At 41.4% G+C, this 17801-nt stretch overlaps 1 protein-coding gene across 1 annotated transcript in view; it reads right to left on the bottom strand.

Annotated features, from left to right (window-relative positions):
* Positions 1-16788, bottom strand: part of LOC118363414 (uncharacterized) — a 36065-nt gene extending 19277 nt beyond the window's left edge. Inside the window, exons 1-4 of the mRNA XM_035744248.2 lie at positions 16346-16788; positions 16112-16220; positions 15977-16024; positions 15772-15859 (exon numbers count right to left, since the gene is read on the bottom strand). Of these exons, the coding sequence (XP_035600141.2) occupies positions 15772-15859; positions 15977-16024; positions 16112-16220; positions 16346-16421 (321 nt within the window). The 5' untranslated portion in view covers positions 16422-16788. The remainder of the gene's footprint in view (positions 1-15771; positions 15860-15976; positions 16025-16111; positions 16221-16345) is intronic.
* Between the last annotated feature and the right edge of the window lie 1013 nt (positions 16789-17801).

Here is a 17801-nt window from a genome sequence, read left to right as displayed (position 1 = left end):
GCTATTTTTGTATAATATAAGGCTATAATAACAAGAAGTGATTATTTATGAACAGTGATTAGTTCTGATAGTGTAGTTAGGTATTCATAGCTGTGTTTAGTAAGAGATTAACATAAAAACCAGTGGTTAGGTTACATTTGCTTGATATTAAGTGGAGGGAGTTGGTTAGTACTTTATGCCATGTGGTTATATCTTTTGCTCTCCCTGTTTTCGTTCTCCAAACTTATTATGAGGGTGTCGTTCACTCACTTGTCCCCTCTATATCCTCTGAGGTCCTGTCCTGAGTTACTGAATGTCTATCGTTCTCATTAAATTTCCTTCTCTTCCTCTTCTTCCTCTACTTTAGGTTGAGAAGTTAAGCCCTGGAGAGGTGTGTCCTCTTCTCGCACTTCTATTGTGTCTTTCCCCATTTCAGTAGCTCTATCACTGCTGTCTTTCCCTCTTTGTCCCCTCTTCCTCTTTCTATGGACCAAAGCTATCACCAAAATAATACCAGGTAAAACACAAAGTAGAAGGATTAATGTAACAGTTGCCACGACTCTTTGCATGTTATATCTCAACTCACACTCCTGCATGAGTTCATCTACAGATATTTCACCCTCATTGAGGACCAGCATAAGATGGCCACACTCATGACTGAAGTTGACCCAGTTTCGCAGCTCTATGTCAACAGTAGTGTCGCCGAGTCCATAAAATGTAAGAAACACTCCGTCAAGTAGATATGAACAGTCAACAGACTTCTTAGACAGAGAGCGCAGGTACACAATGTCCGTGGCATTATCTGTAGCACAGTTGTCTATGATCACTGAGCCATGGTGGGAAACCATCATGTAAATTTACATTTAAGTCATTTAGCAGACGCTCTTATCCAGAGCGACTTAATGTCACTTCCTTCTCCTCCAATCAAGTAATCTCCTCCCACAAGGGACACTAGAATATCGTTACCGTCAGAGCCTTTTAGTAGGGCAGGTTCGTAGCCAGACACCAAGATATCTGAGTAGATAGTGCCAATCACATTCTCAACATCCTTCAACACGTCTCCCTCAGCATCTGCCTGACGGCATTCTCCGCTCAGCAGGTTGGCGTAAACGCCCTCACCCCTCTTATGATCCCCTGGTACAGTACAGTGTCTCTCCCTGGGCCCCGTCCACTAGATCAGCCCCTGGTCCGGGAACGAAGGTGTCAGAGCCTGAGCCGCCCATCATGGTGTCACTCCCTTCCTCTCCATAAAGAGTGTCATCTCCTATGTTCCCAATCAGGATGTCATTGCCCTGACCGCCCAGCAAGGTGTCATGGCCGGCCCCTCCATCCAGTACATCATCCTTGATGCCACCGAAGAGTACGTTCTCCTGCTCATTACCTGTAATGTAATTGGAGTCATGGGGACAGCCCTGCACAGTGTGAACCAATGATAAATTTGATTGAGAACTCAGATCTATTTGGCAGTCTCCCAGTTTTCCTTTCATTGTCACTTTGTAAGCTTCAATCCAAGGCTTTTGAAAGCTACGCGTTTGTTTCCAACTGGAGATCCAACCCAAAAATGCACTCCATCAGAGCTCTGGAAGCTAAGTTGTTGGTGTTGTTGCCCTGAATTATAGTTGAGCACTCTGACCTGAATTTTATGCCCCTGTGTACCTGTGCTCACAAGTACATCATGCTTGTCAGACTGAACTGTGAGTTGACCACCACCAAGGAAATCCATCTCAAACAACACAGTATCCATTCTTTCATCCTCTGCAAAGTTTTCAATCATGATGTTGGTTCCATATCCAGTGTTCACTACGTAGGTATCCTCCCCATCTCCTCCCACCATGCTACCACCTCCAGTAAAAGGATCCAGCATGTTATTTTTGTCATTTCCTTCCATGCTGTCGAAACCAGATGAGCCATACATTTCCACTACTGAGGCAAAGTCGTTGTTATTCATCTTCATGATTTCACCAGTCACCCTATTTCGGAAATCCACAGACTGAGGCAGCTTTAAGGAGCCATCGCAACTGCTGGCATTGGACTCAAGTTGAAATGTTATTCCATCAGCTGATTGGATGTGGAGGTGTTGAGAGTTCCTTGAGTGAAACCAGCCCTTCAATAGGACTTCCTGTGAGCCATTTATGGAGAGATACATGTCTGGTCCATTACATTTACAATTGATGAAATCATATTTTTCTCTCAGGAAAAGTACATCAGTAGCCAGATCGGGTGAGTGGTTCTCAATGGTTTTCAAGCCTTGACCTGGAGTTACAACATACCTGTCCTCCCTCCTCGCCCCTGAAGAAAGTCTGTTCCTCGCCCTGGCACAATTGTGTTGTGTTGTACGTTCCCTTTGATGATGTCATTGAAGGCTGAGCCTCGCACCTCTGTGACACTTTGGAAAGCCTCATCCTCCTGCAGATCCACATGTAGAGCAGCTGTGGACTTTCTGTAATCTAGATTCTGACTTATGAGGCATTTGCTCTTAAATGAGTCAATCTGCTCACAGGCTGCCTTGTTCTCGGAGATGCTGAAGGTGACCAGATCCTTTGTGATAACAAGCAAGTGCCTGTCCGCATCTGAACGGAACCAGTTCATTAAGGTCACATCAGAACTTTGATCAGCAAAAGGCATCAGTTTGAGATGGTTTCCATCCACTTTAACTTTGAATTCATGAAGGTTTGCCTCTATCACCAGTAGGTCTGTTTCATTGTCATTGGAGTGATTTTCAATGAATATCTTTGACAGTTTTTTCTCATAAACCATATATATATCCTCTCCTTCTCCTCCCTCAGGTGGTCCTGACCCTCCACCATCAATCAGGTTCTTCTGTCTATTTCCTATTAGTATGTCATTGTAAGGAGACCCCATGATATTAGTAACGCTAAGGAGAAGTGGTTCGGAAGCGTTCACTGTCTGGCCGTGAGTTTTAGACATTCTATTGATACCTCTGGCAATCAGTTGGACAGAGGAAATCACTGTGGTGGAGATGTCGAACAGGACTCCGTCCTCTGACATCATGTTCATGTGGCGATATTCGTCCCCCAAAAACCAGTTCATAATCCTAATGTTATGGTTACCAAGATATCTTAAAGCAATATCATTTCCTGACTTACTGACAGAAATCTGACTGTAGTTAACGCCAAGGAGTAGGACATCTGTTGATTTGAAAGGATCATAGTTATTAATAATCGTGTTTCCTCCATTGACAGGAATGATGAAAGTGTCTTTGCCGCCACACCCCTCCACATAGCTTTTTTGAGGTCCCAAATAGAACACGTCATCACCATTTTTTCCATAAAGCTTGTAGTAATAGCTCAACATGATTTCCATGCCATGGTGGTCATCTGCCTTCTGTACGGCAAAAATTATTTGCTTCATTGTTTCCCCAATATGTTCCAAATCTTGTGTCTGACAAAGCCTCATAACCAGAAACGACAGACATAGAGCCAACTTTTATGAATAGGAGTGTTTTTATATTTATGTTTTTGTAAGTTAATCTATGTGATTCTCCAATGCCTAGAACAATGTCTTTAGTTCCATGTGTGTCAATAGTCCAACACTTTTCCCCCAAGTTTTCGTCACTGGATACAAAATAATCCATGCAGAAGTCAGATGGTCCCTGGTCTGAGAGACAAAAAGTGATACTCCCTCCATTCCAAGAATCCTCACCAGCTGTGAAATCAATGGCCTTTCTCCCATCCTGTACCTCTGCAAAATAATAGTACTTTTGGTGGTCTGAAATTTGTTGAACAAGCCTTCGTCCCTCCTCAATCTCACGATAAGGAATAGTATAAAAAAAGCTTTCCACACCAAGGATAAAGTGTAAAAGTCCTTTCCCAAAGCCAAAAAAGAATGCTCTTATTTTTGCCAAAACTCCAGCATTTGGTGGTAAATGAATAAGTTCAGTCTGAATATCAAGATATACATCATCAAAGATCATTCGTATGGTATTTAGTGCCAGGTTGATTGGCGCAATAAATGGTGCCAGTTCTGGTTGAGCGATTTCAAGAATATCCAAGGCAACTATTGAAATATCGAATGCAGCATCAATATACCCCAGTGCATCTTTCCTCTTAAAGTCTTCCACAATATTGTAAATTCCAAAACCAATCCCTATGATTGGCATAACCACCAGGGCACGTTTCACCACAGGGCTTTTGATTAATGTTACCATGGCTCTCATTGCCTTGCGCTCTAAAAGCTGAGGAACTTGTTTTCCAACTGCAGCCAAGGTCATTCCTGTGACTCCATGTACAGTCTGTAACGTGGCTATTGTACCATGTTCAATGTCTCCCTCTTCAAAAGCATGAACAGCTCCTTGCATCCCCAACATGAGTCCCACTGCTCCAATTGCCATCCCTGTATGCTCTAGATGCTTCGAGACCTGGTGAGAATGGGTCCCATCTGGAATCTCCAGGCCATGAACTGTCTCCATGTTTTTCCACATTTTCTCTGTGTATAGTTGTCCCTCTGGATGCAACTCCACCTTAAATTCAATTGTTTCCCGGAGATTCTTCTTCGATGTAAGCTGGCATCGAAATTGTCCATCCTCCAGCCTAATACTGCCTTCTTTGACATGTAGTCCCTCCGAGTCCAGCCTGTCACCAAATTCTCTCCTCAATTGATTGTGAATCTGTTCAGCAAACATAGCAGAGGACCTGGCGTAATACGAAGAGAGCTTGAGTGAATGCTCTACTTCTGAAGCGGAATGTAGATCTTTCAATGTCACAGAGCCATCATGGGACCCACCCAAAAGTCCAGTGACCTCATTTAGGGTTGATTGTTTGCCAATTTCATTTAAGAAATGACTATAATCCTTTATAAATGAACTTTTTGAATCATCATTAACTAGTGCATACTCATTTGCAAGTTTGTAGATCTCATCTTCTACCTTGTTGTTATCCATTTTTTTCCATTTCCACCATTCTTCAAACACATTATTCTCTTTTTCTGTAAGGTCCATAAGATCCTTTTGTAATTCCTCTGGGATCTTACGTTTATTTTTGAATCTGTTTTTTAATTTGCTAGAATCTATTTCTGAGGACGAACCGAAAAATCCTCGCCTACTTGGATCCACCCAAGAACCACCTGCTGCCATTGGATGATTCTCCATGAGGAAACTCAAACCTTTCTCTTTCACATTATTGTCTGTGCTGTGGGCCATATCTAAGGCCATCAGAACAAGAGGAAATGTACGGAAATTTCTGGAGACTCTGATATTATTGATGCCAAGAAATATGTTCTGTACCATGCCTCCTTCATCATACCTTGTGAGCCTTTATTAATGTATTCCCCTTGAAGAGTTTCTGTCACAAAATTAGGATAACTTTCTTTGCCATCTCCTATATTTTCACGGATGGCTGGATAATGTTCTTTGCCAATCTGTTCCTCAACACAACGTTTTATCTCATCTATTCTGTTTTGATCTCCCTTTTCATTGTTGTCAAGCTTTTTCCCCACTGGAAACACATATAAAGATTGGGGGTTTATCTCATAAATCCAGTCATGTAACATCAGGTAGGTGGTCTTATCTTCTCCAAGCTTTGCATTGTGATGGATCACACTTAGGATATCCTCCCCTGACTTCATTTCATAGCAGTTATCAAGAATACCTTTAATGACATTGTTATCTTCAATCCATTTTTTCTCCTTTATTGTATTTCTTCCGTTTATCATTTGCCTCTCAATATTGCATATCCGAAACTCTTCATTGTCCAAATTTGTCTGTAACTTTTTGAATTTTTATCACTTTTCATTGGTTCAAAAATTGCCCAGGTTAAAGCTTCAAGTTCATCAGTATATTTTCTACGTGCATAAGATTCAACAAATCTCTTTGGATTGTCTGGCCATGTGTCTCTGTATTTTTTAAAACGTTCTTGAACAGAAGTTTCCCCTAGAAAGTTTCTCTCATTTGAAAAAATCCCTTCCCCCATGTTGCTGAACTGTTCCCTAGTGATGACATTTCCATCTCTGTCTAACATTGCCACCACTTTCTTGCTGTCATCCTTATGTTTTGTTTCCAATCCAGTGGGGGTTATTTCTACAGTTATCTTCTCCCCAGAGTGGCTGACTTGGAGCAAAGAACTCCTTAGGTGTAGTTCTGTCTCAATAGACCTGGTGTGGAGCTCTTTTAACAGGGTGTTCTTGAAGGCTTCATCAGACCCAACTTCACAGGCCACCACACTTGTGGTTTTAATATGGTCACTAGTCCTGGCAGTACGTCCAATGATGTCAGCCACGTCTTCGGCTTTGTACCCTCCAACCCTCATCTCTCCTTCGCTGTCTCTGCTCCCATGGCCTACAAGGACCAGTCTGCTCTCTTCTGACAGTGGCACCGGGTCGCCTTTGATCACTTTAGGCTGTTGGTTTTCCAGGATGTACACAGAGGTCACAGAGGGATGTTTCTCATATAGAAATTTAGCAGCTTCCCGAACAATGGGGTTATCTTCCAGTATTAGGATGTGCTGTTTATCATACTGTGTGGTGTGATCAATAGGTCTCTTTGGTGCATGGTACTCAGCTGCAGTGTCAGTGTGATCCATGATTTGAAAGATGAGAAGATCTCCTGGGCTGGTAGTTTCCAAGACAGCATTATTGTCATGATACTTAAAACCCTCATGAAGTCATTATGAAATGAAGAAGTAGTATTGATGTCAAGGGAGAAAACGGATGCTGCTCTCAATGATGGTGTCAACATTAGATTTGCTAGTGAGGAACCAGAGTAACCGGACAGAGTATGTCCATCCTCTGAGGCAGTACCAAATATCTTCACAACTGTGCCACTGTTAACGATTGGGAGACATGAATCATTGTACATACAAGCATCACTGACCATTACTGAATAATGAGGATCTATGCTGTACTCCTCTTCTACTCGCTGACGAGTCCACTCTTCCTTGTCCATTATAAGGAGAAGTTTGTTGCTGTAGGTGTAAGACATTTCAGAAGCAGACAGCAGCAAATCTTGGATCTTTTGTCTATCAATTTCTTCCAGAAACCTTTCAAAATCCTGAGGGAAAAAAAACAATATAAAAAACAGATTGAATCTGGGATTCGAAAGATTTAACCACTCTAAAATGCATAGACAGAGCAAGGACTGACCATCCATGGATGCGAAGGCTGACCCTCCATGAGATAAAAATGTGTGTTTTAACCATTTTTTGAAACTACAGTGGGGTCCGAAATGATTGACACCATTGATAGGTAGCCTAGCGGTTAAGAGTGTTGGGCCAGTAACCAAAAGGTTGCTGGTTTGAATCCCTGAGCCAAGTAGGTGAAAAATCTGTGCCTTGAGCATGGCACTTAACCCTAATTGCTCCTGTAGGTCGCTGTGGATAAGAGTGTCTACTAAAATATAAAATGTATAAAGATGAGAAATAAAGACTGTACTCAAATACTGAGCTATATTGTACGCACAAAAGTACTACTTGTTTTTCTCAAAAAGGTAGGCATCAAAATGATTGCCAACCCGAAAGATTTTTATGAATAAAGTAGTAAAAAGTTTAGTATTTGGTCCCATATTCCTGCTCTTTTGCACACCAATATATCTACCTGTACATGACCATCTGATCATTTATCACTCCAGTGTTAATCTGCAAAATTGTATTATTCGCCTACCTCCTCATGCCTTTTGCACACATTGTATATAGACTGCCCATTTTTTTCTACTGTGTTATTGACTTGCTAATTGTTTACTCCATGTGTAACTCTGTGTTGTCTGTTCACACTGCTATGCTTTATCTTGGCCAGGTCGCAGTTGCAAATGAGAACTTGTTCTCAACTAGCCTACCTGGTTAAATAAAGGTGAAATAAAAATAAAATATATTTTTTTTTAAAGTACGCAATGACTACATCAAGCTTGTGTATCTTGTTGGATGCATTTGATATTCGTTTTGGTTGTTTCAGATTATTTTGTGCCCAATAGAAATTCATGTAAGTAATGTATTGTGTCATTTTGGAGTCACTTTTATTGTAAATAAGAAGTGAATATGTTTCTGAACACTTCTACATTCATGTGGATGCTACCATGATTACGGATCATCCTGAATGAATCATGAACAATGATGAATGAGAAAGTTACAGAGGGTTGAAGATCATACCCCCATGACATGCTAACCTCTCACCATTACCTATAACAAGGAGGTTAGCATGGTGAGAGGTTAGCATGTCATGGGGGTATCTTCAACCCTCTGTAACGTTCTCATTCATCATTGTTCATGATTCAATCAGGATTATCAGTTTTTGCTTAATTTCGGACACTATGGTTTACAATTGCATTGTTTACAAACAACGGAGTACAGCCAGGCTGAACAAGATTATATTTTGGGTTCTGTTGGGCTACGACAGTTGAACTCAAATGTATTTTTATTTGTTTAACACTTTTTTTGGTTACTACATGATTCCACGTGTGTTATTTCATAGTTTTGACGTCATAGGTGGCTCGTTTCAGCTAGTTGTATCTTGTTCTTGATACTATGTCTTGTTTTGTGGTGGTTTGACTGATTTCATGTCTATACTAATATGTCAAGAATGTGTTAGCTAGCTAATCAACAACTGTAACAATGTATTTAAGAGACTTCAAGTAATCATTGTGCAAATGTAATCATGTTTTCAGTAAACATTTGCAGACTAAATATAGTTTACAAACCAACTGACATACACTCCTGAGGTGTTGAACTGTTACACCCTCTATAACCACTGTGGTTATTATTAGACCCTTCTGGTCATCTGTGAACATTTGAACATCTTGAAGAACAATCTGACCTAAATGGCCATGTACCTTTTAGGGTGGGGGGGCCCTGAAGGTAGGTGCCAAAAAGAGTAGAACCATCTCCCACTTTTACTCTATGATTTGACGATTAGATGTTCAATGTTTCTTTTGAATTAAGTTTTTTAAATAGGAATATTTTCACCATATCAAAAGGAGAGCTCTGTTCATGTATCAGGGTTGGCCTTAAAATGAGGGACAGACATAAATTAATCAGTAATCACGTGAAATAAATAATAAACTTCAGAAATAACTTTGCCAAAGTTACAAACTAATTTAGGGCTTTACAATGATGATGAAAACGTGGATACATTTTTGGGTTAAGTGTGTTAAGTCAAATCAAATCAGGTGTTGACCTTACCGTGAAATGCTTACTTACAAGCCCTTACAAGCCCAGCAATGAAGTTCAAGAAAGACTACAAATAAGTTGGTCCACAATTGTGTAATTGTCTTGTATTTTTCAGAAGCATCCAGCTGCAGATGGAGTATGCTGAGGTCTGCAAATGTCTCAGATGGTATTTTTGCATCTCAGTTGGTATTTGCCTGTTAGATTTGCGGGTTTCTGTGATGTACTTCTGAATGTTATTGCTGAACAAATGAGTTAGCTAGCATGCTCTAAATGTAATGGTCGCATTAGCTCACTGCTAATACATAATTGATGTTACAGATTCATGCTATCTACACCATCAACAACATCTACATCTAATATCCTTGCACACCTAATATTGCACATCTAATCTCCTATCTACACCATCAACAACATCTATCCTTGCACATCTAATATGCTGTCTCCTATCTACAGTGCCACCGAAAGGATTCAGACCCCTTGACCTTTTCAACATTTTGTTACGTTACAGCCTTATTCTAAAATGGATTAAATTATTGTTTTTTTTCAACAATCTACACACAATACCCCATAATGACAAAGGCAAAACAGGTTTTTAGAAATTTTAGCTAATATATTACAAATAAAAAATAGAAATATCACATTTTTAGACCCTTTACTCAGTACTTTGTTGAAGCATCTTTGGCAGCGATTACAGCATCGAGTCTTCTTTGGTATGGCACTACAAGCTTGGCACACCTTTCTTTTGGGAAGTTCTTCTCTGCAGATCCTCTCAAGCTCTGTGAGGTTAGATGGGGAGCGTTGCTGCACAAGTATTTTCAGGTCTCTCCAGAGATGTTTGATCGGGTTCAAGTTCGGGCTCTGGCTGGGCCGCTCAAATCAAATCAAATCAAATGTATTTATATAGCCCTTCGTACATCAGCTGATATCTCAAAGTGCTGTACAGAAACCCAGCCTAAAACCCCAAACAGCAAACAATGCAGGTGTAAAAGCACGCTGGAGCGCGTGCTACGGGTGGGTGGGACTTGACCCGAAGCCACTCCTGCGTTGTCTTAGCTGTATGCTTAGGGTCATTGTCCTTTTGGAAGGTGAACCTTCGCCCCAGTCTGAGGTCCTGAGCGCTCTGGAGAAGGTTTTCATCAAGGATATCTCTCTGTACTTTGCACCGTTCATCTTTGCCTCGATCCTGACTAGTCTCCCAGTCCCTGTCGCTGAAAAACATCCCCACAGTATGATGCTGGTGCCAGGTTTCCTCCAGACGTGATGCTTGGCATTTAGGCCAAAGAGTTCAGTCTTGGTTTCATCAGACCAGAGAATCTGGTTTCTCATGCTACCCACCACTGCGACCTGTATGCTCTCGTTGGTTGGCCCTCGCTTCATACTCGCCGCCAAACCCTCTGGCTCTACAAGTCTACAAGTCTATGCTAGGTAAAGCCCCGCCTTATCTCAGCTCACTGGCCACCATAGCAGCACCCACCCGTAGCACGCGCTCCAGCAGGTATATCTCACTGGTCACTCCCAAAGTCAATTCTTCCTTCGGCCGCCTCTCCTTCAGTTCTCTGCTGCCAATGACTGGAACGAACTGCAAAAATCTCTGAAGCTGGAGACTCTTACCTCCATCACTAGCTTTAAGCACCAGCTGTCAGAGCAGCTCACAGATCACTGCACCTGTACATAGCTCATCTGTAAATAGCCCATCCAATCTACCTCATCCCCATACTGTATGTATTTATTTATCTTGCTCCTTTGCACCCCAGTATCTCTACTTGCACATTCATTTTCTGCACACCCTACCATTCCAGTGTTTAATTGCTATATTGTAATTACTTTGCCACCGTGGCCTATTTATTGCCTTTTTCTCTCTCATCCTACCTCATTTGCACATGCTGTAAAAAAAAAAATCTTCCAAAAATCTTCCATTTAAGAATGATGGAGGCCACTGTGTTCTTGAGAACCTTCAATGCTGCAGACATTTTTTGGTACCCTTCCCCAGATCTGCCTTTACACAATCCTGTCTCGGAGCTCTACGGACAATTTCTTTGACCTCATGACTTGGTTTTTGCTCTGACATGCACTGTCAACTGTGGGACCTTGTATAGACAGTTGTGTGCCTTATCAAATCACGTCCAATCAATTGCGTTTACCACAGGTGGACTCCAATCAAGTTGTAGAAACATCTCAAGGATGATCAGTGTCAACAGGATGCAACTGAGCTCAATTTCAAGTCGCATAGCAAAGGGTCTGAATACGTATGTAAATACGTTATTTCAGTTTTTTTATTTTATTAATTTGCATAAATGTATAATAACCTGTTTTTGCTTTGTCATTATAGTGTATTGTGTGTAGATTGCTGAGGATTTGTATTTATTTCATCCATTTTAGAATTATCTGTAACATAACAAAATGTAGAAAAGATCAAGGGGTCTGAATACTTTCCGAAAGGCACTATATTATCATGTTCTTGTATTTTGTCATTGTTGTCATTGTTTATGTCCTACGCCAGGACATGGAAATTGATTCTATCGTAGTCCATGTGGGTTTTAATGGCATTATGAAGGGCAGCTCTGTTTGAAACACTAATAAAAGACCCATCATATCTGGTCCTGTACCCTCTCTGAATCGTGGCACTGAACACTTTAGTGGGATTATTTTCTTCACAACTGGAAAGTGATTATTGTTGACAATTTCTACACCTTTTGGAAACAAAACACGTTTCATAAGGAGGATGGGATCCACCTGAATAATTTGGGTTCCTGGATCCTTTCACAGCATTATAAGGCTGCTTTGAGACAATGACTTATCAATGACCCAAGCCCAGCTCCGCTAATCCCTACCATTGTGACGCAGAGTTGTCATAATGCTTCAGCAAATGTACATTAAACCAGGGGCCTTGTTAGACACAATGTCAGTAGACTAATTTATGTCCCTCTAACTGCCGTGAATGCTTCTGCTGATCCTACAGCTATTGTATACAGGTATCATGTGCCTATGAACCAGAGTTATACTGTTAGCAATGAGAAGGTGTGCACTAGCAGGAAATTCACTGTGTGCCTCTCACCCTGCACTAACATAAATAACATGAGCATTTCTACTTCTGCTAAGCTTCCAAGTAAAGTAAGAAACATGGTTGATGAAATTAATAACTTGCAGATGACACTCTGAAACTCACATAGATAATACCTTTGATGATACAGTGGTAGCAATACATTGTTATAACATCTACAGGGGAAAAAACAGAAATGCCTGCCCATTACTCTCAGGGTGGAACCCTGAAGTAAGGCTGATCAAGACCCCCAGACGTTCCATGAATGCCTTCCAGACCCTAGAGGTGAACTGGGGAGGAGACGACAGGACTTAGAGAAACGATCCACAACGACCAGGATCGCGGTGTTACCCTATGAGAGTGGAAGATCGGTCAGAAAATCCACCGACAGGTGTGACCAAGGCCGTTGTGGAACAGGTAAGGAGTGTAGCTTACCTCTGGGCAGGTGCCTAGGAGCCTTACACTGGGCGCACACCGAACAGGAGGAAACATAACCCCTCACGTCCTTAGCCAAGGTAAGCCACCAGTACCTCCCGCTCAAACAGCGCACTGTCCGACCGATCCCAGGAAGACCAGAGGAGGGTGACGTGTGTGCCCAATAGATCAACCGGTCACAAACAGCAGACGGGTCATACAGACGGGGAGTATGGGAGTGGGATCCATGGGCCGCTCCTCTGTGTCATACAGCCGAGACAATGCGTCTGCCTTCCCGTTCTGGGAGCCTGGTCTGTAGGAAAGGGTAAACACAAAACGGGTGAAAAACATGGCCCACCTTGCCTGGCGAGGGTTCAGTCTCCTCGCTGCCCGGATGTACTCCAGATTACGGTTGTCAGTCCAGATGATAAGAGGGTGTCTAGCCCCCTCAAGCCAATGTCTCCACGCCTTCAGTGCCTTGACGACAGCCAACAACTCCCGGTCCCCCACGTCATAGTTTCGCTCTGCCGGGCTGAGCTTCTACGAGAAGAAGACACAAGGGTGGAGCTTCGGTTGCGTACCCGAGCGCTGTGAAGGCACAGCTCCTATCCCAGCCTCGGATGCATCCACCTCCACTATGAACGCCAAAGAGGGATCCAGATGGGCCTGCATGGGAGCCGGGGTAAACAAAGCCCTCAGGTGACTGAAAGCCCTGTCCGCCTCAGCTGTCCACTGCAAGCGCACCAGGCCCCCCTTCAGCAGTGAAGTAATAGGAGCCGCTACCTGACCAAAACCCTGGATAAACCTTCGGTAGTGGTTGGCAATGGCGGTGCCAAGATGGTGGAGCATTGCTGCGTGCTACGGGACGCGCTCCTCCACCTCTATACCCGGGGTACCTGCTCCTACTCCATAAGTTTGGTCCGGTATTCTGTAATGTGTGCGTACTGGCGGCAGAGAAGTCAAGCACAGGAGAGCAAAGACTATGTTACAACGGTGCAGTTTAATGATAAAATCACAGAGAACAAACGCAAATAAATAAATACAAAACCCTTTGCACGCCAGACATAACGTGCGCAAACTCTTACAATCAACAATACCGGACAAGGACATGTGGGGAACAGAGGGTAAATACACAACATGTAATTGATGGGATTGAAACCAGGTGTGATGGAAGACAAGACAAAACAAATGGAAAATGAAAGGTGGATCGGCAATGGCTAGAAGACCGGTGACGTCGACCGCCGAACGTCGCCCGAACAAGGAGAGGGACCAACTTCGGAGGAAGTCGTGACACACCAACAAACTATGATGGTCCAAACACACCAAGAAAGTCGTGAAGAGGAAGACAACGTCTATTCCCCCTCAAGAGACTGAAAAGATTTGGCATGGGTCCTCAGATCCTCAAAAGTTCTACTGCTGCACCATCAAGAGCATCCTGACTGGTTGCATCACAGCCTGGTATGGCAGCTGCCCGGCATCAGACCGCAAGACACTACGGAGGGTAGTGAGTACAAACCAGTACATCACTGGGGCCCAGATTCCTGTCATCCAGGACATCTATACCAGGCAATATCAGAGGAAGGGCCTAAAAATTGCCACTGATGCGGAGCTGGAGTGCCAAGTCTATGTCCAAAAGGCTCCTTAACAGCTTCCACCCCCAAGCCAACAGCTGAACAGCTAGTCAAATGGCTACCCGGACACATATGCATTCACCATTTTTTTACGCTACTGCTACTCGCTTTTTATTATCTATGGATAGTCACTTTACCCCTACCTACATGTACATATACATATTACCTCAATTCCCTCGACTAACCTGTACCCCCACACATTGACTCGGTACTGGTACCCCCTGTACATAGCATCGTTATTGTTATTTTATTGTTACTTTTTAAAACTTTTGTTTATTTAGTAAATATTTTCTTAACTCTTGTTTTTCTTAAAACTGCATTGTTGGTTAAGGGCTTGTAAGGATTAAGGGCTTGCATTTCACAGTAAGGTCTACCTACACCTGTTGTATTCGGAACATGTGACAAATAACATTTAATTTGATTTGAACTCAGTAAAATCTTCATTATTATATTATTATATTATTATTGTAAATTATATTATTGCATGTTGCATTTTTATTTTTGTTCAGTATATACAGTGCATTCGTAAAGTATTCAGACCCCTTGGCTATTTCCACTTTTTGTTACATTACAGCCTTGTTCTAAAATGGATTAAATCAAATGTTTTCCTATAACTAGCCATTTCTAGAATATTGTCACAGATAGAACAATGAGCCAGATATTTCACCAGATGTAATGTGAAGCATCCTATTGGTGTTTCCACTCACTACCAAATATGGTGATGAGAGGAAGCCCAGTGGCCGGCAGGGGAAGAAGATGGAGCGAGATGGATTTTGGCCAACATTATAAAAATTTTCTCAAACATTTGATCTCCATACAGTTTTCTGTTACCAAAATTAGAATCTGTAGCAAATGGAATTTTGTAGACTTTGGGTAAGGGCGAATTGCATTTTGTAGACTTTGGGTAAGGGCGAATTGAGCTATTGCACACATGCACTTCACAGAGTAGGTGTTCCCTAATGGAAATATGCAAATAAATTCTAGAATAAGCCAATAGGATCTCACTAGCTTGTGCTTGGCTCTGCCCACGTCCTTGTTTGTTCTGCCCACTATGAAACGACAGGCTCTGGTCTATCTTGGGTTAGTTATAAAAAATCTTAGATTTTGCGTTGTAAACTGCTGACTCAAGACCTGACGCTGATTCCACGGTAAAATATACAGATTTTGTATTTACACTCATGATTGCACCGAAAGGAAGATAGTTCCTGCATGATAGAATTCTGATCTTGAGTCCTTTCTTTCACCCTGTGAACCCCGTTCATTGCTGCATATATTATTACATATTTTTTCTATGGTTACAGTAATCAAAGATGGAAATGCAAAAATCAGATCTAATGATTTACTGGTGGGGTGCTGCTATATTGGTGCTGCTATGATTTGCGGTGGGGTAATGCTATATTGACTAGCCTATATATTATTCATTTGAAAGTCCAAAAATGGATATAACCTACCAATCCCAGTTTGCACATTTAAATTAAATGACTGGAATAAATGTGAACAAAGATATGCTACTGTAACTGTACATGTCTGAACTAGAATTACAATTATAGCTCATAAATAACTGTTCATACATGCAGCTTAACAGACACTTTCTTACCTGGTCCATTTGAATGACGCATGTTGTAAAATTGTCACATCCCCTAAGACCATCAAATAAAGCCATGGGCTTTTTCTCCACATATGCCCTGAGGAAATACAATAGATCGGTAATACCTAAATCATTTGCTGTTATGTGATTCCTCTTTCAATCGTCTGTACTGGGCAATAATACATTTTGTCACTTCTCTGAGTGGATATGTTACCTGTAATTGCTGAATCTCTTTGTCCTGGTCCCGTGCATTGTTATCTCTCTAAACAGAGATAAACAATATTGAACATCTCAATCAACAATGGCTAAGAGAGGTTTGACAGAGATATCAAGGCTGAATTAAACCCACCTGGTGTCTGCTCCTGTGGTCCTACGTGTCATTTGATCAGGTAATCCTTTCAATCTGTGCAGCGCAGCCACATCAGACCTCAACTCGTCCCAGTCTTTGTCCTCAAGTTCTACGGAAATAAGTTAATTATTGTTAATATTTTACACCGTTTTTAAAATGTGGAATACAAAACAACTACACTAAATTAAACCCACTTTTAAACTTGCATTGTATTGTGAAAACAGCACTTCTTACCAAACTCTTTTGTTAGTCCAAGGAGACACACAAGGAGCATGACCCCCAGTGCACCTTGAAATCTTTGTCCCGCCATTACAACTCCTGCCAAAACATTTGATAGTGAAGGTTGAATACACTCTTAGTAAAAAGGGTTCAAAAAAGGGTTCTTCCACTGTCCCCTTAGGAGAATCCTTTTAGGTTCTACCAGGAACCAAAAGGGCTCTTAAAAGTGTTTTCCTATGGGGACAGCCAAAAAGTGAAGGCAGAGTGAAGGCAGTGGGATCACAATTTGTTAATCTGAAAGAAATCATTTTCACTGGAGCCCACAGACATCCCTTAGAACGTTGGTTTCACTTTTGGTTTATGTGGGAAATCCCCCAAAACAGGAAATAACACATTGGCTCTGAAGTGTGAATAACATCTGAAACACAAGTCCAGTCCCATCACATACACCGCCTTTCTGTCTTTGTCTTCAGCTATGGTTGTAGTCAAATGATAAAGTTCAACAAAACGTTTGGGTTACGGATGTAACCTTGTTTCTCTGAGTAGAGTGACGAGTTGCCGAACGACCTATGGGAACTCCTTCCCCTTCTTGTGACCTGATTGAGATGCTTAATATCAAAGATGTTTACAGTCATCAGAAGTTCCCATAGGTTGTTTGGCGACCAGTTACGAAAACAAAAGAGAACCCTTATTTTTGAATATGAAAAGAAAACAATTGAGTAATACTATCCATAATATCAATGTTATATTTGTTCAGCTTTTACTCAAAAAAAGCTATGAAAGAAAATAGAAAACTGCCTATGCCAATCAACAACGGCCTATGGACTGTATAAGAAAATACCATATACAGTTACATTTTCAGTAAACGACCAGTCAAGTAAACCAGTCACTATTATTATAATTTTATCTCATATGGTCACTAAATTGTTATTTAGGAATATGGTCGTACCATATTGCTTAAATCCCTTTCTTACTTCACCCCTTTGTTTTGAATGAAACCTTCCATACATGTTTGCCCATAGTCGAAAGTGGCCAGAAATATACTTTTTGAACCTGAATGCCAAAACATTCAGGTTATAGTGGTGTTCAAATTTGAGCTATTTTTCAGTTTTGACTAGGTGATATACAGCTACAATTTATGCACAGTTGTGGAAAAAGTACCCAATTGTCATACTTTAGTAAAAGTAAAGACACCTTAATAGAAAATGACTCAAGTAAAAGTAAAAGTCACCCAGTAAAATACTACTTGAGTAAAAGTCAATGTATTTGGTTTTAAATATACTTTAGTATCAAAAGTAAATGTAATTGCTAAAATATACTTTGTATCAAAAGTAAAAGTATAAATCATTTCAAATTCCTTATATTAAGCAAACCAGAAGGCACCAGTTTCTTGTTTTTAAAATATATGGATAGCCAGGGGCACATTCCAACACCCAGACATAATTTTCAAATGAAATATGTGTGTTTAGTG

The sequence above is a fragment of the Oncorhynchus keta genome, chromosome 30 (genome assembly GCF_023373465.1).
Source record: "Oncorhynchus keta strain PuntledgeMale-10-30-2019 chromosome 30, Oket_V2, whole genome shotgun sequence".
Taxonomy (NCBI): Eukaryota; Metazoa; Chordata; class Actinopteri; order Salmoniformes; family Salmonidae; genus Oncorhynchus; species Oncorhynchus keta.
This window is presented reverse-complemented; position numbering and strand designations above follow the sequence as displayed.